The sequence below is a fragment of the Tachysurus vachellii genome, chromosome 3 (assembly GCF_030014155.1).
Source record: "Tachysurus vachellii isolate PV-2020 chromosome 3, HZAU_Pvac_v1, whole genome shotgun sequence".
Classification (NCBI taxonomy): Eukaryota; Metazoa; Chordata; class Actinopteri; order Siluriformes; family Bagridae; genus Tachysurus; species Tachysurus vachellii.
Window position 1 is genome coordinate 30,078,610 of NC_083462.1, and position 23,949 is coordinate 30,102,558.

General features: G+C 42.1%; 2 protein-coding genes across 4 annotated transcripts in view; both read right to left on the bottom strand.

Moving 5' to 3' along the window:
- On the bottom strand, positions 1–17,386 carry mysm1 (Myb-like, SWIRM and MPN domains 1). The gene is made up of 21 exons (XM_060866678.1): positions 17,322–17,386; positions 15,398–15,460; positions 14,980–15,052; positions 14,222–14,296; positions 14,074–14,135; positions 13,888–13,960; positions 13,681–13,779; positions 12,288–12,732; positions 11,119–11,320; positions 10,904–11,034; positions 10,619–10,722; positions 10,424–10,501; positions 9,814–9,896; positions 9,651–9,705; positions 9,519–9,569; positions 8,985–9,059; positions 8,229–8,417; positions 7,899–8,031; positions 7,596–7,701; positions 1,934–1,991; positions 1–1,847 (listed from the first exon to the last, which is right to left on the bottom strand). The coding sequence occupies exons 2-21, from the start codon at positions 15,454–15,456 to the stop codon at positions 1,485–1,487; spliced, it is 2,514 nt and encodes an 837-aa protein (XP_060722661.1). The 5' UTR covers positions 15,457–15,460; positions 17,322–17,386; the 3' UTR covers positions 1–1,484.
- The window catches only part of scrn2 (secernin 2), a 13,795-nt gene continuing 7,221 nt past the window's right edge, over positions 17,376–23,949 (bottom strand). For all 3 annotated transcript variants that reach the window (XM_060866681.1, XM_060866679.1, XM_060866680.1), the window contains exons 4-9: positions 22,631–22,830; positions 20,821–21,036; positions 20,133–20,298; positions 19,753–19,924; positions 19,213–19,375; positions 17,376–17,799 (exon numbers count right to left, since the gene is read on the bottom strand). In XM_060866681.1, the coding sequence (XP_060722664.1) occupies positions 19,223–19,375; positions 19,753–19,924; positions 20,133–20,298; positions 20,821–21,036; positions 22,631–22,830 (907 nt within the window). In that variant the 3' untranslated portion in view covers positions 17,376–17,799; positions 19,213–19,222. The remainder of the gene's footprint in view (positions 17,800–19,212; positions 19,376–19,752; positions 19,925–20,132; positions 20,299–20,820; positions 21,037–22,630; positions 22,831–23,949) is intronic.

Here is a 23,949-nt window from a genome sequence, read left to right on the forward strand (position 1 = left end):
AAGAAAAGAAACTAAATTATTTTATTTAAATAAAACCACAAAGTGCTCCGCAACACTGATTTACAAGATACAGACCACTCAGGCATTCAGATAACAAAGAAAAACAAACAAGCATATTGATGTATATAGTGTATAACACAGAGAACTACATTCACTGAGCACTTTATTAGGGTTATGTTTATTAATACAAGGATCTAATCATGAGACAGCAGGCAGAAACATAATGTAGATACAGCAAGCAGCTGTGAGTAATGATGACTTCCAGCTATCAGAATGTGGGGAAAATGTGATCTCAGTGATTCTGATTGTGGTTGCCAGACTGGCTGGTTTGAGTATTTTGATAACTGTGTGAGTTCCTGGGATTTTCACTCACACACACACACACACACTCTCTCTCTCTCTCTCTCACACACACACACACACTCTCTCTCTCTCTCTCTCTCTCTCTCTCTCACACACACACACACACACTCTCTCTCTCTCTCTCTCTTACACACACACACACACTCTCTCTCTCTCTCTCTCTCTCTCTCTCACACACACACACACACACACACACACACACACCTCTAACGTTTACTCAGTATGGATAAATAAAGAAAAAACATCCACTGAGCAGCAGTTCTGCAGATGGATTGCGAGAGATCAATTTAGGTTGACAGAAAGCCTACAGTAACTCAGATAATCACACCGTACAATAGTGGTGAGTATAAAAGCATCTCAGAATGCACATTTCAATCTTTGGTGTTTGAGCTACAAAAAAAACATGCAAGGTTCTTCTTCTTATCAGCCAAAAACACAAAGCTGATGCTTCAGTGGACACAGATTCAATCAAACCAGACAGATGAAGACTTGTATCAGCAGTCCAAGCTGGTGAAGATGGTGTAAATGGTGTGAGGAATGTTTTCTAGGTACAATTTTGCATCTTAACACACGATATCAAAAAGCAAAAGTCATCTCAAACTGGTTTCATGAACATGAATTCGGTGAGCGGACCTCGATCCAATAGAACACCTATAGAATGTGGTAGAACAGGAGAAAACCTGGCAAACTGCAGAAATTGTGTGATGCAATTAAGACTATCGTTATTATAGTGTTCCTAATAAAGTGCTCACTCAGAGTAATGTCCAGATTTGTTTTTATATATAAAACAATGTAGGATTCCCAAACACTAAACATATCTGAATGAGTGTTTGTTTGTTAAAAGCTAAATGGTGAAAAATACATTGATCACTGAGAACATTAGAGAGAAAGTACAGAACTCTTAGCTAGTGAACACACTAGATTTGGTTAACACTGACTAGTTTTAAGTGCATCTGTGTTGTTACGATGAGATTTAGAGATTGCCACAATTAAAGACAATTAAAGAGATACAGTACTTGAAAAATGATCATTGGTCACTACAAAATACAGCTGAATTATATTACTCAGCAACAACAGGAGCTCTCCTTTATAACTTAGCTGCTCATCAGGTGAGATGAAGATCAATCCTCAGGTGTGGCTGATGGTAGCAGAGGAATATTTACATCTTTACCAGATACATCTTGGTTTCCAGAACCTGTACTATTAAACACGTTATCAGAGCTGCTAGTGCTCATGATGGTCTGCTCCCCTGATAAACACATCTCCTCAGAGTCCAAGATCTCACCGCTGTCCATCAGCTCAGAGGTGGTGAACATGTTTGGAGGAAACTCTTTACATTGCTCATGAAGATGAGAAGAGGTGCAAGAAGCTTGCTCGGTTTTTCGCTTATCTATGAAACAAGTAATGAACAAAGCTTCGATCTGGAATAGAAATGTCTCTCTCTCTGGGATCTCTGCGAGAATCATCCTAAGTGATGTGAGCATCTGTGGAACAGTTACAGTTACACTTACAGTTCAACTCTGTATATTTAAAATGAGATTAAAAGTGTATCCTATTTGTAGGTTATTACCTTTTCCAGGCATGTGAGCGAGGAATCTCTGCGGTAGAGTCTTTCCATGTTCACAGACCTGCGGGAGAAACCAAGAGAGATGATCATATGGTGGAAAATATTTCTATTTTCTATATCTATTACATTTAGCAGACACCCTTACCCAGAGTGACTTACAACTAAGCACCTTGTAACAGGGTTAAGGACCTTGCTCAGGGGCCCAGCAGTGGCAGCTCGGTGGACCTGGGGTTCGAACCCATGACCTTCCGATCAGTAGCCCAACACCTTAACCACTGAGCTACCACAAATATACTGCTCAAAAAAATAAAGGGAACACTTAAGCAACACATCCTAGCTCTGAATGAATTAAATAGTCTTATTATATACTTTGTTCTTTACATAGTTGAATGTGCTGACAGCAAAATCACACAAAAATTATCAATGAAATTCAAATTTATTAACCCACGGAGGTCTGGATTTGGAGTCACACTCAAAATTGAAGTGGAAAAACACACTACAGGCTAATCCAACTTTGATGTAATGTACTTAAAACAAGTCAAAATGAGGCTCAGTATTGTGTGGCATCCATGTGCCTGTATGACCTCCCTACAACACCTGGGCATGCTCCTGATGAGGTGGCGGATGGTCTCCTGAGGGATCTCCTCCCAGACCTGGACTAAAGCATCCGCCAACTCCTGGACAGTCTGTGGTGCAACGTGGCGTTGGTGGATGGAGCGAGACATGATGTCCCAGATGTGCTCAACTGGATTCAGGTCTGGGGAATGTCTATAGTCTATAGCCAGTCTATAGCATCAATGCCTTCATCTTGCAGGAACTGCTGACACACTCCAGCCACATGAGGTCTAGCACTGTCTTGCATTAGTAGGAACCCAGGGCCAACTGCACCGGCATATGGTCTCACAAGGGGTCTGAGGATCTCATCTCGGTACCTAATGGCAGTCAGGCTACCTCTGGCGAGCACATGGAGGGCTGTGCGGCCCTCCAAAGAAATGCCACTCCACACCATTACTGACCCACTGTCAAACCGGTCATGCTGGAGGATGTTGCAGGCATCAGAACGTTCTCCACGGCGTCTCCAGATTTTGTCACGTCTGTCACATGTGCTCAGCGTGAACCTGCTTTCATCTGTGAAGGGCACAGGGCGCCAGTGGCGAATTTGCCAATCTTGGTGTTCTCTGGCAAATGCCAAACGTCCTGCCCGGTGTTGGGCTGTAAACACAACCCCCACCTGTGGACGTTGGGCCCTCATACCACCAGAGGTAGCGGTCCTGCTGCTGGGTTGTTGCCCTCTTACGGCCTCCTCCACGTCTCCTGATGTACTGGCCTGTCTCCTGGTAGCACCTCCATGCTCTGGACACTACACTGACAGACACAGTAAACCTTCTTGCCACAGCTCATATTGATGTGCCATCCTGGATGAGCTGCACTACCTGAGCCACTTGTGTGGGTTGTAGACTCCGTCTCATGCTACCACTAGAGTGAAAGCACCGCCAGCATTCAAAAGTGACCAAAACTTCAGCCAGAAAGCATAGGAACTGAGAAGTGGTCTGTGGTCACCACCTGCAGAACCACTCCTTTATTGGGGGTGTCTTGCTAATTGCCTATAATTTTCACCTGTTGTCTATTCCATTTGCACAACAGCATGTGAAATTGATTGTCAATCAGTGTTGCTTCCTAAGTGGGCAGTTTGATTTCACAGAAGTGTGATTGACTTGGAGTTACATTGTGTTGTTTAAGTGTTCCCTTTATTTTTTTTAGCAGTGTATTTCTATTCTATTCTATTCTATTCTATTCTATCTATTCTATCTATATTGCTATTTGTTTAAAAGAAATTGTAAAGACTGAGAAAAGATACACTTGTGCTGAACATACACTCAACATCCACTTTATTATGGATGGTGAACTCCTGCACATTTTACTCCAGTTATCAGAATCAGAATCAGAATGATCTTTATTGGCAAGTATACGAGGAATGTTTTAGTACAGAAGCTGCACAGTGTAACAGAATGACATTGACAAGACACGAACACATATATAATACCAGATGGCAACTGTTCAAAGAGGGAGTGTGCTGGAGTTGAGGGGTCCAGAGAGATTGTCTTTGCCCTTTTGCTCACTCTGGAGAAGTACAGATCATGGAGAGTGGGGAGAGTTGTGCCAATGGTTCGCTCAGCAGTCCGGAATATGTAGTCTTTTGAGGTCAGATTTGGTAGCTGAGCTGAACCAAACGGTAACTGAAGTGCAGAGGTTTCTCCTGAAGTCCACGATCATCTCCACTGTATTGAGCGTGTTTAGTTCCAGGTTGTTAAGACTGCACCAGACAGACAGCCGTTCAACCTCCTGTCTGTAGGCAGACTCGTCACCGTCCTGGATATGCCCGATCAGTGTGGTGTCATCTGCAAACTTCAGGAGCTTGACAGAGGGGTCATTAGAGGTGCAATCGTTTGTGTACAGGGAGAAGAGCAGTGGGGAGAGGACACATCCTTGAGGGGCGCCAGTGTTGATGGTGCGGGTGCTGGATTTGAGTTTTCCCAGTCGCACTAGCTTTCTGACAGACAGAGGAGGGCACGGAGAGCTGGGTTAATTTGGGCTGGATGAGTGATGGGATGATGGTGTTAAAGGCAGAGCTGAAGTCCACAAACAGGATCCTCACATAAGTCCCTGGTCTGTCCAGATGCTGCAGAACACATATTGACTGCATCATTCACAGACCTGTTTGCTCTGTAGGCAAACTGCAGAGGGTCCAGTAAGGGTCCAGTGATGTCCTTCAGATAAGCCAAAACCAGTCTTTCAAATGATTTCATAACCACAGACGTTAGAGCAACAGGTCTGTAGTCATTTGGTCCAGTAATTTTGGGTTTCTTTGGGATGGGGATGATGGTGGAGCTTTTGAAGCATGAGGGGACTTCACACAGCTCCAGTGATCTGTTGAAGATCCGTGTGAAGATGGGGGCCAGCTGATCAGCACAGGTTTTCAGACAGGCTGGTGAAACGCTGTCTGGGCCTGGTGCCTTTCTTCTCTTGATCTTCCTGAAGACCTGACACACCTCATCTTCACTGAACTGAATTTTAGATGTGGTTCCAGGAGGTGTGAATTGAGCTTTTTCAAACCTGCAATAGAACTCGTTCAGGTCATCTGCCAGTTGTTGATTCACCACAGTGATGGGGGATGGTGTTGTGTAGTTGGTGATGGCTTTCAGACCTTTCCACACTGAATTTGAGTCATTAGAGGAAAACTGAATCCGTAGCTTTTCAGAATAATTCCTCTTTGCCACTCTGATCTCCTTTTCAAGTGTGTATTTGGCCTGTTTGTACAAGACTATATCCCCATTTCTGTGAGCATCCACTTTGGCCTGACGGAGCTGGCTGAGTTTTGCACTGAACCATGGTTTATCATTGTTGTAAGTTAAGTGAGTCCTGGTAGGAATACTCAAATCCTCACAGAAACTGATATATGATGTTACAGTCTCTGTGAGCTCGTCCAGGTTGGTGGCAGCAGCTTCAAAAACAGTCCAATCAGTGAGAGAGAAACAGGCTTGTAAATCCTGCTCCGCTTCCTTAGTCCATCTTTTTACAGTCCTTAATACAGGTTTAGCTGATTTCAGTTTCTGAGTGTAGGTCGGTATCAGATGAACTAAACAGTGATCAGAGAGTCCCAGAGCTGCCCGTGGGACAGAGTGATATGCATCCTTTATTGTAGTGTAACAGTGATCCAGTGTGTTACTGTCTCTGGTGGGACATGTAACATGCTGTCTGTATTTTGGCAGTTCACGTGAGAGAATCGCTTTTTTAAAGTCCCCGAGAATTATTAGTAAAGAGTCCGGGTGTTGTTGCTCACTCTCTGTGATCATATCAGCGAGTATCTGTAAAGCCGGGTTCACTTGCGCTTGCGGAGGGATGTAAACACTCACCAGAATGAACGAGTAAAACTCCTGCGGCGAACAGAACGTTAGTTATCTAACGTGGCTACAGCACAAAGAAAAAAAAAAAAAAAAAAAACGCTTGCAGCTTCAGAGTCACTGTTAAGGTTCGTACCAAACATCAGAATGAAGAAAAGATCTGATCTCTGTGATCTCTGTTGAGACCCATTTGGCTGATTTGAGGAGTTCAAAAATTTTTTGTGATTTTCACACACAACAGATTCGAGTGAGCAGTAAGTCAACAGGTTTAAACACTTTGTTGATGAGAGATATCAGAGGAGAACGAGCAGACTTCTCGAGAACCATGGATCTCAGAACCATGGATGGTGGATGAGCTACAACAACAGAAGACCACATGAGGTTCCACTCCAGACAGACAAGAACAGGAATCTGAGACTCAGACACACAAACTGGACAGCTCAAGACTAGAATAAGATCAGATGATTTTCTTTTCTAACGTAATCTTGTTTCAGTCTGGGAACTGTCACTTACTCAAAAAGATCAGCAGTGCCTGAAATACTCAAAATGAGCCCATTTGGTACCATCGGCTACAACATGGCCACAGTCACTAAAGTCAACTACGCCATGGCCAAAGCCACTAAAGTCAACTACGCCATGGCCAAAGCCACTAAAGTCAACTACGCCATGGCCAAAGTCAATAAAGTCAACTACGCCAATGCCAAAGTCACTAAAGTCAACTACGCCATGGCCAAAGTCACTAAAGTCAACTACGCCATGGCCAAAGTCACTAAAGTCAACTACGCCATGGCCAAAGTCACTAAAGTCAACTACGCCATGGCCAAAGTCACTAAAGTCAACTACGCCATGGCCAAAGTCACTAAAGTCAACTACGCCATGGCCAAAGTCACTAAAGTCAACTACGCCATGGCCAAAGCCACTAAAGTCAACTACGCCATGGCCAAAGCCACTAAAGTCAACTACGCCATGGCCAAAGCCACTAAAGTCAACTACGCCATGGCCAAAGCCACTAAAGTCAACTACGCCATGGCCAAAGTCACTAAAGTCAACTACGCCATGGCCAAAGCCACTAAAGTCAACTACGCCATGGCCAAAGCCACTAAAGTCAACTACGCCATGGCCAAAGCCACTAAAGTCAACTACGCCATGGCCAAAGCCACTAAAGTCAACTACGCCATGGCCAAAGCCACTAAAGTCAACTACGCCATGGCCAAAGTCACTAAAGTCAACTACGCCATGGCCAAAGTCACTAAAGTCAACTACGCCATGGCCAAAGTCACTAAAGTCAACTACGCCATGGCCAAAGTCACTAAAGTCAACTACGCCATGGCCAAAGTCACTGAGTTTCTTCATTCTGATGGTTGTTGTAAACATTAAGGGAAGCTCTTGACCTGCATCTGCATGATTTTATTGATCAGATAACTGCATGAATGTGCAAGTGTTCATAATAAAGTGGACCAAATTATTAATGTTAAATTTATAAAAGGAGCTCTAAATCCTTTTAGAGGGGGAAAATAATCTGTAAAGTGTAATCTTTATTTAATTCTAAGCCTAATTAACCAGAATAATTGTTTTTTTATCATTGTTTTTTCATTGGATAAATGCTGGATAAACAACTCACATCATCTACAACAGCTGCAAATCACACTGAGATTCCTGTCTGATCTAATCTCACAAAGCTACAGATTAGACACTGATTAGGTTGGACAGTTGAAGTCACCATTCCAACAGGTGACGGAGGCAAAGGACAGAAATGTACCAACCCGTATGACTGCCTGTACTTGAACACCACCCATTCTGCTCTTCTCATCACTTGCGTCAAGTCTGGAGGCTCGGTGGAGATTTGATACTCAAACTTGTATGGAAGCTCTAAGATAAACATAACGCATCACAGAATAAGAAACTTATTTCAAGGCACTAGGCCACAAATAGCTTGAATGTGTTCAGGAGTTTTGAAGTAATTCAAATTTCTACAGATTTACACTAGACCCAAGTTATTTCAACTCTACTGAACTGGGTTGCTTGTATGGTTTGGACTTGTAGGTGCAGAGGAGTTAAGTACACACTTTGTGTGCCAGCAGATTCAGTCTCTTCCAGCACCAGCAGACATGTGTTCTGGGACACAGGGGATGAGTTACTGGGGTTATACGGGCTCACAATCATTCCTATAAATGGAGCTCCTCCTCGGGAGAAATAGTTCTGGAGGTGAGAGAAGACAGACGTTAGAACAGATGTTATTAGTTAGTGTTAGTTAGTGAGTAGCCCAGGGGCTGCTGAGGAGATTCAGCGCCATCTGCTACTTGTTCCACTAATAAAAATCAAAGCTTAAATCACATGTATTTCAAAAAAAAAATTCAAGAAGCTAAATTCAATGCACCTGTCATTCTAATTCATACCTGATACTTGGCCTGAGTGTCAATATCTCTGAGCGAAGGGTTTGGGTCAAAAGCAGGATGTGAGTGATACCAGCCAACTACACTGTGACCTTTGAGCCCAAGCATCTCAGACGCTTGAGTCTGGGAGACGGGATCCATTTCACACTGTAGTCCGGTGCTGAGGCTGTTACATGGTTCTGCTGCACAAATCTACACACAAACACACGACATCAGCCACCCAAACTATTAGTGTATGGACACCTGACCATTACACCCACATGTGTTTACCTACAGTTTCACTTTTCTGGATCTAACAGGACTAAACCTGCATCTGCACGACAACGTACCTGCGCTCAAAAGCACAGAGCTCCATGAAGACATGGTATGTTAAGGTTGGAGTGGAAGAACTCTAGTGTCCTTCACAGAGCCCTGACTCTGACTCAACCCCTCTGAACCCCTTTGGGATGAACCGGAACACTAACTGAACCCCAGACCTCCTCAATCTTACATCAGTGTCTGATCTCACTAATGCTCTTGTAGCTGAACGATCACTAATCCACACAGACACACTCCAACATCTAGTGGAAAGCCTTCACAGAAGACTGAAGCTCATTATAACAGTAAAGTGGGAATAAATCTCGACTTGTATGTACAAGCATGTATGTGTGATGGTCAGGTGTAGCCAAACGTTTGGCCTTATTACTAAGGATATACCAGTGTAAAAACGTTTTATGGAATTCTAGCCTAATTTGTATCTGGAGAATTCATTATTCTTACCCTCAACACTTTGTCTTCGTGATCATAAGATCCTCCCAGGAGTCCGATCACTTCTCCCATAGAGACATGAGCATGCTGACACAAGAGCAAGAGAGAGAAACATTTATACAAAGCAAAATGTGCTGAAATTTGAAAGTGCTTGAAAAGTTAAAAAAAACAAAAAACGATTGTATCCTGAAATAGAAGTCAGTGTAAGTGACAATGTAACATCTTTAATTTCTGACATATTACGAAACTCAGACCAATTCTGTTTATTATACGTTTTTTTTTAATCAAAATTCATTCTTTTGGTATGACTATTTAAACTACAACAGCCATCTCGATAATTGGCAAACATTTCGGCTGCTTCTCATGAGAGAAATTACATTATTTTATATTTGGCGAGAGCAGTGAAATCAGGTGTGTATGTTGTCAGCACAATACACACACAGCGGTGCAGGAGCTGAGCTGTGAGGGATAAGCGATGATCTTTATTACATGAGCGCACACAGTACACATAGTTAGACTTGTCTAGGTCTACATCTGTAAACTTACCACATCCATGACAAGCAGAGCTTCGGCACACACGATCACTCGGAACGGTTCCTGAGGACCAAAAAGATTTGAGGATTAAAAATTCAGACACTCTGTGTACTTTACGATGGGTGTAAATGCCAGAGGTTTTACCGGTCTCTCCTCTCCAAAGCGTTTGCACTGGATAAGCTGGAACGGATCAAAAGAGCTGCGGAGCAGAAAAACTCAACTCAGATCTTAGTCCTAACGTACAGTTTACCGTATCTACTTCTAACAGCATGCGAGCTGACAGAGTTCCACAGATACACACACTCACCCTCGCTTGGGGAGTTTGCAAGGTTTTGGTTGCCTCTTTCTCATCTCTTCTCTCCTAAGGGCCAGCTCTTCCGCACTCAAATGCTGAAATGTGAGGGGAAAGAAAAATAAATAAAGAAAAAAACTTGACACAACCGGTGATCATTGTCCAAACACAATCGAGAGTGGACTGATCGTAAAGCTGTGATTAGTTGCTGGACTGTTATGTACTTATTCAGGGGAGTATTATATAAAATATACTGACAATTTTTATGATATTTTTAATTCACGATTAACATTTTGCAAATTCTGATTGGGGAAACAAGTGTCACACGCATGTCTAATATTTTACGTGGATATTTTTCCACTCCTTTATAACCTCTGCAATATATCTGATATATATATATATATTTTTATTGTAAAAGACACACAGTCTGTACTTCATTTTGTCCTTTTGTGTAAATTTATTACATTTTATTCAGACTATTTGCTAGAAAAAAAAAAATCCAGCAGTTTTTTTTGTTTGCTTTTTTAAACTACCCCAATCTGGCAACCCGATGTACTAACTGAATCTATCCCATACAAACTGTATTACAGGAAGTTTATACATGATGTACATTTATTCACACTACCTCATAGGTCTGGCCCTCAAGGTCTCGAGCATCACACCAGTTCCCAAATGCATCTCGCACTCGTCGCTTCCTTGTGCGCTTAAAGACATTTAAACAGAAAATAAACATCTAATGAGAGGTGAGAACACAGTGACATGATCTGAGGCGCTAGAGAAATAAACCCAGGTTACTAGATGTTTCTACACTGAGAGTCACCATGGACTGTAGCCTCTGAGCGAGCTGATAAGCCTCCAGACTGTCTCTGCTTTCCTTTAGACGAGAACGGTCCACCGGGCGAGGACGGTTGTAGATTGCCTGCTCTGTGGAACGGGACGAAGAACAACAGTTAATTAAATAGGTGTGAAAATGATCAAAACACATCTTATATGAAAATGTATGAATCGTTTCCATCTTTATGTCGTACCACAAAAGCACACACTTGCACGGCTATGGGAGAGAAAGAGAGTAGTAGACAAAGTAGCTGAGAGTTAGGAGCATTACCACAGTTGAAGTTAATTGCCCCTATGAGCTCCAGGTAGGTGTGTATGCGGCCAATGCAGTTCACATCCCCACAGTTCTTCAAGCCGGGACGCACTGATGTCTTGTTCAAGTACTTGGGTTTGCTCTTGTCCCTTAAACACACACAGACACATTTTAAATGACACATTTTTAGTTTATTTTGTCACATAAATCCATCAGGATCCCCACACACTCACCACTGGTCCAGAATGTAGTTGCGGATTTTCAGATATCGCTCAGGGGTTTTTGACAGACGACCCTCAAAGAATTCTGGGATGGCCTGCTTTTCTTCTTCGGTGATGGTGCTTGTGTCCAGTGTTACTTCCTGTTCAGGAGGCTTCAGCTCCTCTTCTTCATCCTGGTCTTCTGTGTCCTCTGGTGAACTCTTCTCGAGTTTATCTCCAAAAAGAAATACCAAGATCAATAAGCCTCCAGAGTTACACGGTGCTTAAAGGTGGGGTCTCCGATGTTTGAGAAATGCTTCAGAAAACTGAGTCGGGGCGACAAACTAAACAAAAACAAAACAAACGTGTAGCCAATGAGCAGAAAGGGGCGTGTCTTGTCAATATGCTGCGGAGAGAATGTTCAGTGCGCATGTGTGACATTAGCAGAAAGCGGTTTTAACATTGACATGGAGGATAAAAACAAAGAAAGAAAGTGAAGAAAGGCTTACGATAAGGCAAGAAGTAGGACCGTGTTAATATAGGATCAGCTTTCCAGCGCTGGAGAGAACTGAAGGAGCAGGAAGTTGGCGCATATTCACAGATTGGAGTTTCCCGAGTCAATAACTCCTGAGCTAAACACTGTTACTACACAAATAACACCTCTTTTATATCGTAGTAATGTAGAGAGGCAGCTACAACCACGTTTTGTGTAGTAACAGTGTTTAGCTCAGGAGTTATTGACTCAGGAAACTCCAATCCATGAATATGCGGCTTAAGTAACTTTACTTAAGAGGCCGAGGCGCTTTTTTTCCTTCTCGATAGGTGAGTAACGTTGGTTTTGCTTTGTTACACAGAACTAATATATGACGTCCTTTGCATGATTATGCTTGTGTGTCATTTTTGCTTGTTTATCTGCAATCATATTGTTCTTCCCTTCAGCTATGATAAAGACACATTTCTTTTCATTGGTTGCCTGGGTTACGTATGTATGTGTGGGCGGAGCTATCAATACAGGGGTGGGACCCATTTGGGTTGGGGCGTGTTTGTTTTGGTGATTTCAAATATCAACATTGGCTTTCAAACATCAGAGACCCCACCTTTAAGGATAATATTCATTTTGATGCTGAATGAGCAGATAATCAGGTGATGGATATGACGCTGAAGAATACACAGCATGCAACATAAACATATTCAGCAGGTACCTTCAGCGCACTCATCCTCATGCTGGAGCTGTGTTTGTGTGTCCCAGGACTCTTGAGGATCTCCAGGTTCTGATTCGGGATGAAAGGGGCAGCTGTTCACCTCAGACACAACCTCAGCAGGCGTATCAGATGTTTCCACTGTGTCCGAGACATCACTGTTTAACTTGTCCGTACACTGACTTAGATCTCGTTGGTCTTGAGGCTGGTCCGAATGTTTGCTCTCATCCCTGAAATCTAACTGGTTCTCAGGCTGACTCGCGTCATCGCTCAGGTCATCGGTGATGTCTACGTCCTCGTCGTCAGACAGTCGTTCGATGCGTACAGCGTTGGACATATCAGAGGTCTGAGGCTGGACAGGAGCAGGGATGAATCCAGAGGGTAGCGCATGGTGCGGTGCACTCTGGGGCTCAGTGGATGACACTTCAACATCACCTTCAGCTTTAGCCTGTCATGTATTAGAAGAGCAAACAGAAGAAATGTCAGATCCTTTTGTGCATTTTTTAGTTGAGAGTCGAGTAAGAAGAGAATGGTAACTACGATAACTGAGTGAATGAGTTTTTTATAGCCACAAATACAATAAATTACAATCTGCATAAACCCCGATGAACAATATATTATAACTGATCTCTCAGAAGTCATTTCTGACTATTAAAGGGAACTAAAGCAAGCCTTTAGAATTCAGTTGAACTTAAAACAGCAGTATATCATTTATAGAGTTCTAGTAAACTAGGAAATGTAAAAGAAAAGCATAAAAATAAATAAATAAAAAATTTTATATGATGACATGCACACAGAATCCAAATTTCGGGAAAATCTCACAGGCACAGACGTAGCATTTGATATCTTGAGAAGATATGCAGGGTTTCCCGCAGAAAATTTGTTAGTTAAGGCGGTAGGGTTGGGCTGGGCTCAGGGGGGTTCTTTGTGAGATAGACCACAGACTCTGTACTATGTTTAACAATTATTAAAAACAGGCATGTGCAACCTAGCTAGAAAGTGAAGAACTCAAACAACAAAATCACCAGCTAACTTACTTTAAATTTGCAAGAACTATCTAATACAATAACAGGCTTAAATAAACCCAAAACATAAGTCCACTTACAGTTCTCACAGACACGCGTTTTATCAACTGGCTAGTTATCCTCCAGACAGTGACGGACCACGTCTTTCTCTCATTTCGGCCGTATGGCGCGCGTGCCCGCCCGCTGTGTGAAGCGCGTCCGTGCTATTCTCCGAGATGCACTTGACGGCCTTCTGTGCAGCGGAATTATTATTTTTTTGGACGACCTAGTTAAGGCGGTAGGGTTTCCCAGCTTAGGCGGGCCGCCAGAACTGCAAAGAGCTGCGAGAAACCCTGATATGAAGTCTGTGCGGTTAAGCTGTTATGCCGTACCTTGTTTTTATTGTACTGCCTGGCGTAGCTCTTAACCTGAAGTACAGTTCTAGTGCCGATCAGCTTTGCGATTTTTGTCCACCTCCGCCCAAACTGAGCCTGGATCAGAACACAATCATAACATCACAGCATTGATGTAATTCATATTTTACATGCTTACATGTTTAGCTGCTGTGTGCTAGTCATGTCAGTTTAACAATAACATACCAGTCCTCTCTCAAAGAGATCTTTCTCCTCTTGTGCCCAGCGAGCCGAAGCCCCGGAGCTCTTCACCGGTGTCCTGCACACGGTTACACACACAGACTCGACTCGTATTTTCAGCAATAGAACTTCAACGGATAATTTATTCTAGACTGAGCAAATCGAGAAGAATCCACTTCACCCTTTACTTACTTTTTTACTTTAGGCTTTTCATCAGTCCAAGCCACTTTAGGAACCTTTTTCTGAGCAAAATAATATGTAAACAAAGTTAAAGGAGGTATATGTACGCGTTTGGGCATTTAAAAGCAAACTGAAAAGCAAACAGTGTGTCACTAAAAGGATATTGTTCTTCCAGTAACATGCTCTCTATAATCTCTCTGTTCTCAGCGCTGATTGAGTTGTCCAGGGTCCAGGGCTGAGAAAGAGAAAAAAGAGACATTTACATTTCAGGCATTTAGAAGACAGACTCCCTTAACCAGATTGACTTAGAATTTATTTTAATTTATACAACTGAGCAATTAAGGGTTAAGGGCCTTGCTCAGGGGCCCAGCAGTGTCAACTTGGTGGAGCTGGGATTCAAACTCAAGACCCTCTGATCAGGTATGGAGCTGGGATTCAAACTCATGACCTTCTGACCAGTTGATGGAGTTGGGATTTGAACCCATGACCCTCTGATTTCAAACTCATGACCTTCTGATCAGTTGATGGAGCTGGGATTCGAACTCATGTCCTTCTGATCAGTTGGTAGAGCTTGGATTTGAAGCCATGACCCTCTGATTTTGAACTCATGACCTTCTGGTAAGTTGATGGAGCTGGGATTCAAACTCACGACCCTCTGATCAGTTGAGGGAGCTGGGGTTCAAACGCATGACCTTCTGATCAGTTGATGGAGCTGGGATTTGAACCCATGACCCTCTGATTTCGAACTCATGACCTTCTGATCACTTGATGGAGCTGGGATTCGAACTCATAACCTTCTGGTCAGTAGTCCAATTCCTTAACCACTAGGCTACCGCTACCACCACCCCCACAACATAAGATCCCCAAATGAGACCATATATAATCCAGTTGACAATAAAGACAATATCTTTCTCTCACCAGCACAGCAGGGTCAGTCCTCCATGATGACTGTACATACTGATCCTGGAGCATCAGGGCGCTGCTAAGATCACTGCAAAATCAAGCAAGTCAGACCTTTATATCTTTATGTCATCTCATCCGAACCTCAAACCTCAGCAGGATTCATTGTGATAGAAAATCTAACTAAATAAATGTTCTTAATGTTGTAAATAATAGTTCTATCTATTAAATAACACGTTATATTCCCGTTACAGGGAAAGTTCCCCATGTAGGTGCTGTAATTAGTGTAGGAACTCAATTGTTTTAACACCCTTTAAAGTGCACTACAAGTCAAACACAGCGCCGTTTTAAACGCGTCACTGCTGAATCCTGGGCGGAAAGAATGTAAATAATAATCCTCTAAATGCTCAGGAACGTATTCAGGAGGCTTGTTTACCCGTCAGCGGCATCACTTTCGTCTCCTTCGATGTCAACAACATCAACCTCGTCCGCCATGATGCTAGTGAAGAAAGAGAGAGAGAGAGAGCTTTTTTTTTTTTTTCGGGTTGCTTGTTTGTCACCATGCGACACCGTGTGGTCCGGAGGCGATATTGCAGCCCTGTCAGCCAATTAATTCCATCTGTTTGTACTTATAAATACGTGTGTATATAGACACCATTAACATTTATTAAAATAGCCACCTTTCATAAATTCTTTGCGTTCATTTTGATTAATTTATGATAACATCACCTCAAAAAACCCTTATATTAGTGTTGGACATTTTAAGGTCTGTCTATCTGTCTGTCTCTCTCTGTCTGTCTCTCTCTCTCTGTCTGTCTCTCGTTCTCTCTCTTTCTCTGTCTGTCTGTCTCTCTCTCTCTCTCTGTCTGTCTCTCTGTCTCTGTCTGTCTGTCTCTCTCTCGCTCACTCTCTTTCTCTCTCTCTCTCTCTCTGTCTCTCTCTCTTTCTCTCTCTCTGTGTGTCAATCTCTCTCTCTGTCTCTCTCTCTCTGCCTGTCTCTCGTTCTCTCTCTGTCTCTCTCTCTGTCTCTCTCTCTCTCTACCTGTATGTCTCTCGTTCTCTCTCTTTCTCTGTCTGTCTGTCTCTCTCTCTCTGTCTCTCTCTCTCTGCCTGTCTCTCGTTCTCTCTCTGTCTCTCTCTCTGCCTGTCTGTCTCTCGTTCTCTCTCTTTCTCTGTCTGTCTCTCTCTCTGTCTGTCTCTCTCTTTCTCTCTCTCTGTCTGGGTGTCACTCTCTCTCTCTGTCTCTCTCTCTCTGCCTGTCTCGTTCTCTCTCTGTCTCTCTCTCTCTGTCTCTCTCTCTCTGCCTGTCTCGTTCTCTCTCTGTCTCTCTCTCTCTGTCTCTGTCTCTCTCTCTCTCTCTCTACCTGTCTGTCTCTCGTTCTCTCTTTCTCTCTCTCTCTGTCTCTCTCTGTCTCTCTCTCTGCCTGTCTCTCGTTCTCTCTCTGTCTCTCTCTCTCTCTCTCTGCCTGTCTGTCTCTCGTTCTCTCTCTTTCTCTGTCTGTCTCTCTCTCTCTGTCTGTCTCCCTCTCTCTCTGTCTGTCTGTCTCTCGTTCACTCTTTCTCTCTCTCTCTTTCTCTCTCTCTGTCTGTCTGTCTGTCACTCTCTCTCACTCTGTCTCTCTCTCTCTGCCTGTCTGTCTCTCGTTCTCTCTCTCTGTCTCTCTCTCTCTCTCTCTGTAATCCCACAATGTACAGCATAAACCATGTTCCCTTACTGGAGATGTGACAATATATTTCCTGAAGCCTTCATCTAGAAATGTAAGTAGCTTGTGATCATTGTTGCATTACTAATTATAATATTAATGATGTTTAACTTTATTTCACATTCTACATAGATCTACATACGGTTCGTTTGAGTCCAACGACTTGTGTTTCATGATTAAGAGAATTTAATTATCTGAAAAGTTGCAAGATTTAAGATAAATATGGGTCCTGACTGTTGTTGATAAAATGCCATTTGTGACAATTTATTACACAAGTATGTTGTCATGTCACCAGAAATTGATTCATCAGTGTTTCTCAGAGTGAGAGTGATAACACCAAATTTAACACACATGCTCCAGATTCACACCCCAGACTTATGAGACAATCAAACACTAACGAGTCACATGACACCGAGGAGGGAAAATGGCTAAATGGGCCCAATTTTGAAAATTTTCACTTAGGGGTGTACTTACTTTTGTAGCCAGCGGTTTAGACATTAATGTCTGTGTGTTAAGTTATTTTGAGGGGTCAGCAAATTTACACTGTTATACAAGCTGTACACTCACTACTTTATATTGTAGCAAAGTGTCATTTCTTCAGTGTTGTCATGAAAAGATATAATAAAATATTTAGAAAAATGTGAGGGGTGTACTTACTTCTGTGAGATACTGTGTGTATATATAGTACATAAATAATCAAGGCAGCAGAAATCCAGTGTTAAGTTGTTATCTTTATTCACATTCTCCTCTGAGGACCGGCCACGCAGCCAAACCCTCGTGAACGTACACAGGAATGATCAGAGTATGCCTCCGCTATTCTTTTCTCATTTCCTCACTTCTCTACACACACACACACACACACACACACACACACACACACACCTTAGTAATCTATAAGGTACTCATTAACGTGGTGCGTATATTACTGCCTGGTGCGCCAATTACAGTACACATGAATATAGGGCATGAACATCTAGTACCTGTTTCATACAGTTACACTTAGTGTGGCATGTTAATGGACATCACGATGTGTTGCATTGCATCAGGAGAACTAAGAGAGGTGTAGAGGAGCAGACAGGTCCGTTCCGTTCCTCTCCGGAGCAGATCAGCAAGCTCTATGACATTTACAAGACAACTGCGAAAACAAGAGATACAGAAATGATTCCCAACTTGAACATTTTAAACAGTCTACTGTTATACACAAGTTATTTCAATAAAATATCGTTCACACAGTCGAAATGACAATAAAAGTCATTGTGACTTACATCCAAAACCTTTAACTGATGAAGCGTAAAATAGGCGTGTTCTAGTTTGACAGATTATTGGTCGGGCGGACAGAGTGGAATATCGAACAGGGTTTTGGTTGTGTGTTGATTTGGATGCATCCAGGATTGACATATTAAACAATGGCAGAACTGAACGTCTATCCATTCATCATACAGAGGGTTATGAGAACCATGGAGCTCAAGACGGGAAACACTGGGTGCTAAGCCTTTACAGGATACAATCACTCACCCACTCATTCACACACTGCAGACAGTTTCAAGATGCTATACAGAGCATGTCTCCGGCTGGGGGAGAAAACTGGAGTGCTCAGAAACCCCCAAACACATGGTGAAGTCAGGAATCAAACTCACAACCCTGCAGGTGCCACTAAGCCTAAACATTTTTCTTTTTTTCTTATCACAGGTTTAAAATATCCGTCCTATTAATGTGCTGATTATTAATTGCCTTTTTTTGTGCTGTTTGTTTTGTGATCATTTAATAAAGATGGAGCGTGCTGTCAAGTGCAGTCATTGGCTGAATCCTGATCTGAAATGTTATGGGTTTATTCTGCCATCAAACTAGACAGCCACAAACCAGCAACCCAGAATCTCATCTGAGGGAAGAAAAAAGTCAGTAAACTGTCTGTTCTCTAACAGAAAGGAAGTGATCAGGCAGCGAGTGAATAAACTCAGCCCACTGGTTTTGACTGACAGGTGATTTACCAGCATCCAATCTGCAGTCAATGTCTGTGTCCATGGGGGATATGGTAGCCTAGTGGTTAAGGTTTTGGGCTACCAATCGGAAGGTTTTGAGTTCAATTCCTACGTCCACCAAGCTGCCTCTGCTGGGCCCCTGAGCAAGGCCCTTAACCCTCAATTGCTCAGTTGTATAAAAATGAGATAAAAATGTAAGTCGCTCTGGATAAGGGCGTCTGCTAAATGATGTAAATGAATGAAATGAATCTTATTCTGCACATAATCCAACTCACTCTACAACTGGAGCGAGAGATTTTTACTGTTCATTTCTCACACTCAGATCAGACTTTTTGGCAGTGTGAATGTTGCCAGATAATTGGCTTTTTTGCCTAACTTAATTTGTCACATTTGGTCTACAGTAACAGAAAAGCCGCAGTGACGGCTCATGACATTGTAATTACTCCAGACAGTTCAATGTCTTTAACTCTGCATTTGTCTGCTATAATTATTGAGCTCTGTTAAACAGCAGGATTAAACAGCGCTGCTTTATGTTAACTGAGCGGCAGATTGGAAAGTGGTTTATTTACCTGTTTGCTCTCACTGGTAGAACTTTATCTCTGTGTCCACGCAGTCGAAGAAGAGATCGCCGAGCTCCTGACCCTCCACCTCGCCCCTGAGCATGGCTTCAATCTCCTGCAGACACTGTGACTCTAAGAAGCGCATAATCTCCTGTAGAGACGCTCCATCATCCTGAGTCACCAACAAACACACACAAACATACACACATACATAAGCACACACATATATATACACACACGTACACAAACATACACACATATATAAACACACACATATACACATACACATACGTACACATACACACACACACACATACACATACATACACACACGCACAAACACACGTACACACAAACACACACACATGCATATAAACGCACATAAATACAGAATACACAATACACACACACATTCACAAACACAGACACCCAGAGACAAATTAATAGATTAATTAACAAGGCATACTCCACTCTTCTACATTTTGTTATCATAAACTGTATCTCTAAGGAATCAGTAGAATTTCAGCTGTTTGTGGCTGGACGTCTCACCGGATTTGCCTCCATAGCAGCCTGGTGCGCTTGGTACAGCTCGTGCTTCCTGTCCACCTGACGCTGGAATCGAGGCCGAGACTTCACAGGATCATCCGAGCCATAATGTGGAGACATCACCATGGTAACGGGGTGCATGCTCTCAGAGAAGATGAATGGCTTGAAAACAGACCTGCAGGGTCACAAATGTTACACTGAGACATCGTTTACAGACAAACTATAAGAACTTAACAGAAAAAAACATTGACAAATCCAACTAAAAGACTTTTTGAACTAACACAGATTTTAAGCAATATTACTGTCAACAAGGTGCACTGCTAGTGAAATGAGCTTATTGCATCAGGAGCGGTATGGTGTGAAATTTCCCTTGAGACAGGAACCTGGAGGGATCTGGAGTGGCAGTGAAGAAGTGAACACAGGGCGTGCTGGGATTTCGTGGGAGGATAGAAACCATGCTGCCTGTGGTGCGGAAACCTGCTGAATCCATGCAGATGCCAGTGGGCTTGTCCCTCAGGATGCTCATCATCACCTCAGCAGTTACAGAGCCTGCACAAACACACATATACACAAATATATACACACATACATATATATTATATATACACACACAAATGCACACACAGACACGTACACATACACACAGACACGTACACACACACATATATACATACACACACAGCAATACACACACAAACACACACACGCGCGCGCACACACACACACATATATATATATGCACACACGAACTTCAATAAAAAAGGTGCACAGAATGAAGTGATATTTAATTCTTGCTATGTCTCTCTTTCTCTATATATTTATCATATATGTATACACACATACACACACACACACACACATACATATATATATATATATATACACTGAGAAACTGAGTGCATTTCATGCCTTTGACATCAATCCTGTCCTGTCATGATTTTCTCCTCATGTCTTTGCTCAGGTTTAACCATAAATTTGTTCTCTGTGGACCACAAGCATTACAACATGAAACTTGAAAAAGGAAGTATGTATATGTGTAGTATATGTGTATAACTCAACCAGCTCACACACCATCATGTTCCTGAAGCAGTGCTGTGCCTCCTTTATAACGCTGCTTGGCCAGTTCCATCCTAGCGGGCGGGTTGTCTGGACTGAATGCCGCTGTGAAGCTAAACTCATCCTCTCCGTTCCACCAGCCCTGAGACTTAGCGTGATTACGCAACTCCGGATGCTCCACACAGATCTCAGTGCCTATCGTCAGCTGGTTGGAGATGTTCTTCACTCCCTCTGGAAAACAATAAATAAATAAATAAAAATCAGGACACTGGTTTGCTTTCTGAATGTACAGATCTGGATCCAGAAATTTGTCTGCACCGATAAAACAATAATTATTTAACAATTTATCAAATAGTGACTGATACTTTAAAAAAAAAATAATTCTTTGAACCTGAAACAAAAAATAAAATTCAATAAAATTTAAAGTAAAGTAAAAGGAAAGCATTCACCTAAAACCAAAAAGGCTCAATCTAGCCCCTCTGTCCTTGTCCACAAAACCTGAGCTGTCCCTCTGATGTGCTCGTTCCTAATCCTGTCCATCCTCGTCACTCCGAAAGACAACCTCAACATCCTCATCTCTGCTACCTCCATCTCTGCCTCATGTCTTTTCCTCACTGCTACCGTCTCTAACCCATACAGCAGAGCTGCTCTCACTACTGTCTTGTACACCTTTCCTTTGATTCTTGCATTTCTTCGTTCAGAAATGTCTTAAATGGTGCAAAAAAGTGTAACAAAATAAAATGTTTTCAAAGTTTCAATGAAGGAAAGGATTTTTTTATGCAGTATTCTCTTAGATAAAATAGAAGACTATTCAGCCGAGGTTTCAGCCTTTACTCTTCATGCTTGCTGTATTGGCTTATTTTTTTTTCCTAGATAAAAATCCTGAAACTTAAAAACGATTTGAGGAAGTTTAAAATGTGTAAAAATAAATAAATAAATAAATAAATAAATAAATAAATAAATAAATAAATAATGTATATATATTTTTCCACATTACGTCTCGTTTTGAGAATCAGACACGGCAATTACTGCATATTATTATATTACAGCTATTACTCTGATGTTATTATTATCACCAGTAACACAGACAGGGGCAGCTCGACAAACACACACATCCTCACGCACACTTACCTCAACACCCACTACCTCAACCGACTCTTTACGCAGCACAGTTGACATTATGATCCAGAACACGTGCACTTTATTCATTAAAGTTCTCTTGTATTCATCCAATGCCACTTTATTTCCATTTCCTGCTCTACTTTGTTTTATTTTTATCTTGTTATTTTTCATTATATTGCATTGTATTCCATTTCATTTAAATCCCTCCCTTTTTGACCGTGTATAATTTGATTAGATTTGTTACAACACAGTCTGTCATAAAAAAGCATTTTACTGCATGTATCGTGTATGACTGTGTATGTGTGACCAATAACGTTTGAATTTCTTAATAAAACACATTCTGTGCACGGAAAATGGTTTAGACACAACACCCTCCGTTGATAAATGAGACTCCGGGTCGGTAATTTGTAATCGGCTCATGTTTAGAAGGCTGAGTTGCCTCAATAAGAGGCAGCTATTAGCACTTAAATAGCTTTTGTGTTCTATAGTGAAAGGGAGGATAGCGACATTGCTGAGTATCAATAACCCTAAGCTACAGAACTCTCTCAGTGACCAAAAACAACCTCCAGAGATCTGAATTAAGCATTAAGTCTTAACTTCACTGTCTCAGTCTCAATCTTGAAGCAAATTCACCCCAAGTCACTCAGCAGAGGAATTTATTTCCAAATGTATTATAGGTAGCAGAAGAGGGCTGTTTTCTAACCTGTGATTTTCTGAGCAGCCCAAAGCTTCCCGGCTGTCTCGAGGACCCAGGCTTCTTGGCGGTCAGCCAGCAGGAAGGTATTTTGGTAGCTGAAGTGTTCAGGATCCTCTCTACAGGCTCCACCCTGACCATGCTGCTCCAGCAGCTCGGTGATCACACGTAGAGCAGCCCACGCACTGTCACCACGCTCAAGAGCCAAACTGAACACACACACACACACACATTATTCACCGCTCTTACACACCTTACCTGCACCTAAGATCAAAGGATTACATACACAGAGACTCAAGACTCGCACGCACATTATTGTGTATTTCCTGTGTTAAGTCAGTAGTTTCACTATAATCTCTGACACACATTTTTGTCAGAAGTTTAGTTGCTATATTATTCTTAGTGGGTCAAAAGTTTACAAACATTTTGTTAGTATTTGTTAGCGCTGCCTTAATTTACTTGAATAAAATTCTCACACAATACTACTGCTGGATGTTTTGCTCATTCCTCCTGATACAACAGAAGGTGGTAAGTTCGAGTCAACCAAACTGCCAGTGCTGGGCCCCTGAGCAAGGCCCTTAACCCTTGATTGCTCAGCTGTATAAATGAGATAAATGTAAGTCGCTTTGGATAAGAGTGTATGCCAAATGCCATAAAAATGTAAATGTAGTCCAAATGCAGTCCTAAACATAGTGGTCACTAAAATACTTGAATAAAGAAATGCCGTCTTTAAGCCACTTTAGTTACAGCTTTGGAAGCATTTCTATGATTTCTGTTTTTTCTGTCTTTAAGTATTCAGGCATATTGTACTTGTGACCAGATACTTAAAAACTATGTTTTATCCCACCGCTACACTGCTCATTGCGCCAAAACTGTATTCACTAAGACAAAGATATTGAATAATCATCATCATCATCATCATCATCATCATCATCATCAATTTGAACACAGTTAATCCAAGCTTAACGAACTCCGCTGTAACACTACATTCACACATACACACTGACTCACAGTGAGAAAGCAACCAGAGATCATTCATTTTCAACTTCAGGCGAAATGAGCACCAATGACGATGTTACAAATCTGGAAAAAGTACATTTATATAAATACAGAGCGACTCTGTGCAGCGACTAGCGACTTCTCCATCATTTCATATGATGAGATGTTAATAAACACTGCTGAATTTTATACGCAACCACCAAAATCTCCCTCCAGAATGATTTTATTTAAGCGGCAAGAAAACCGAGTTGGAATGCTAGTTGCGCCCCTTACTGATAAAAGTTGTTACTATGGCAACCGCTAGTAAAAATACTTTCTGGCAAAAGAAA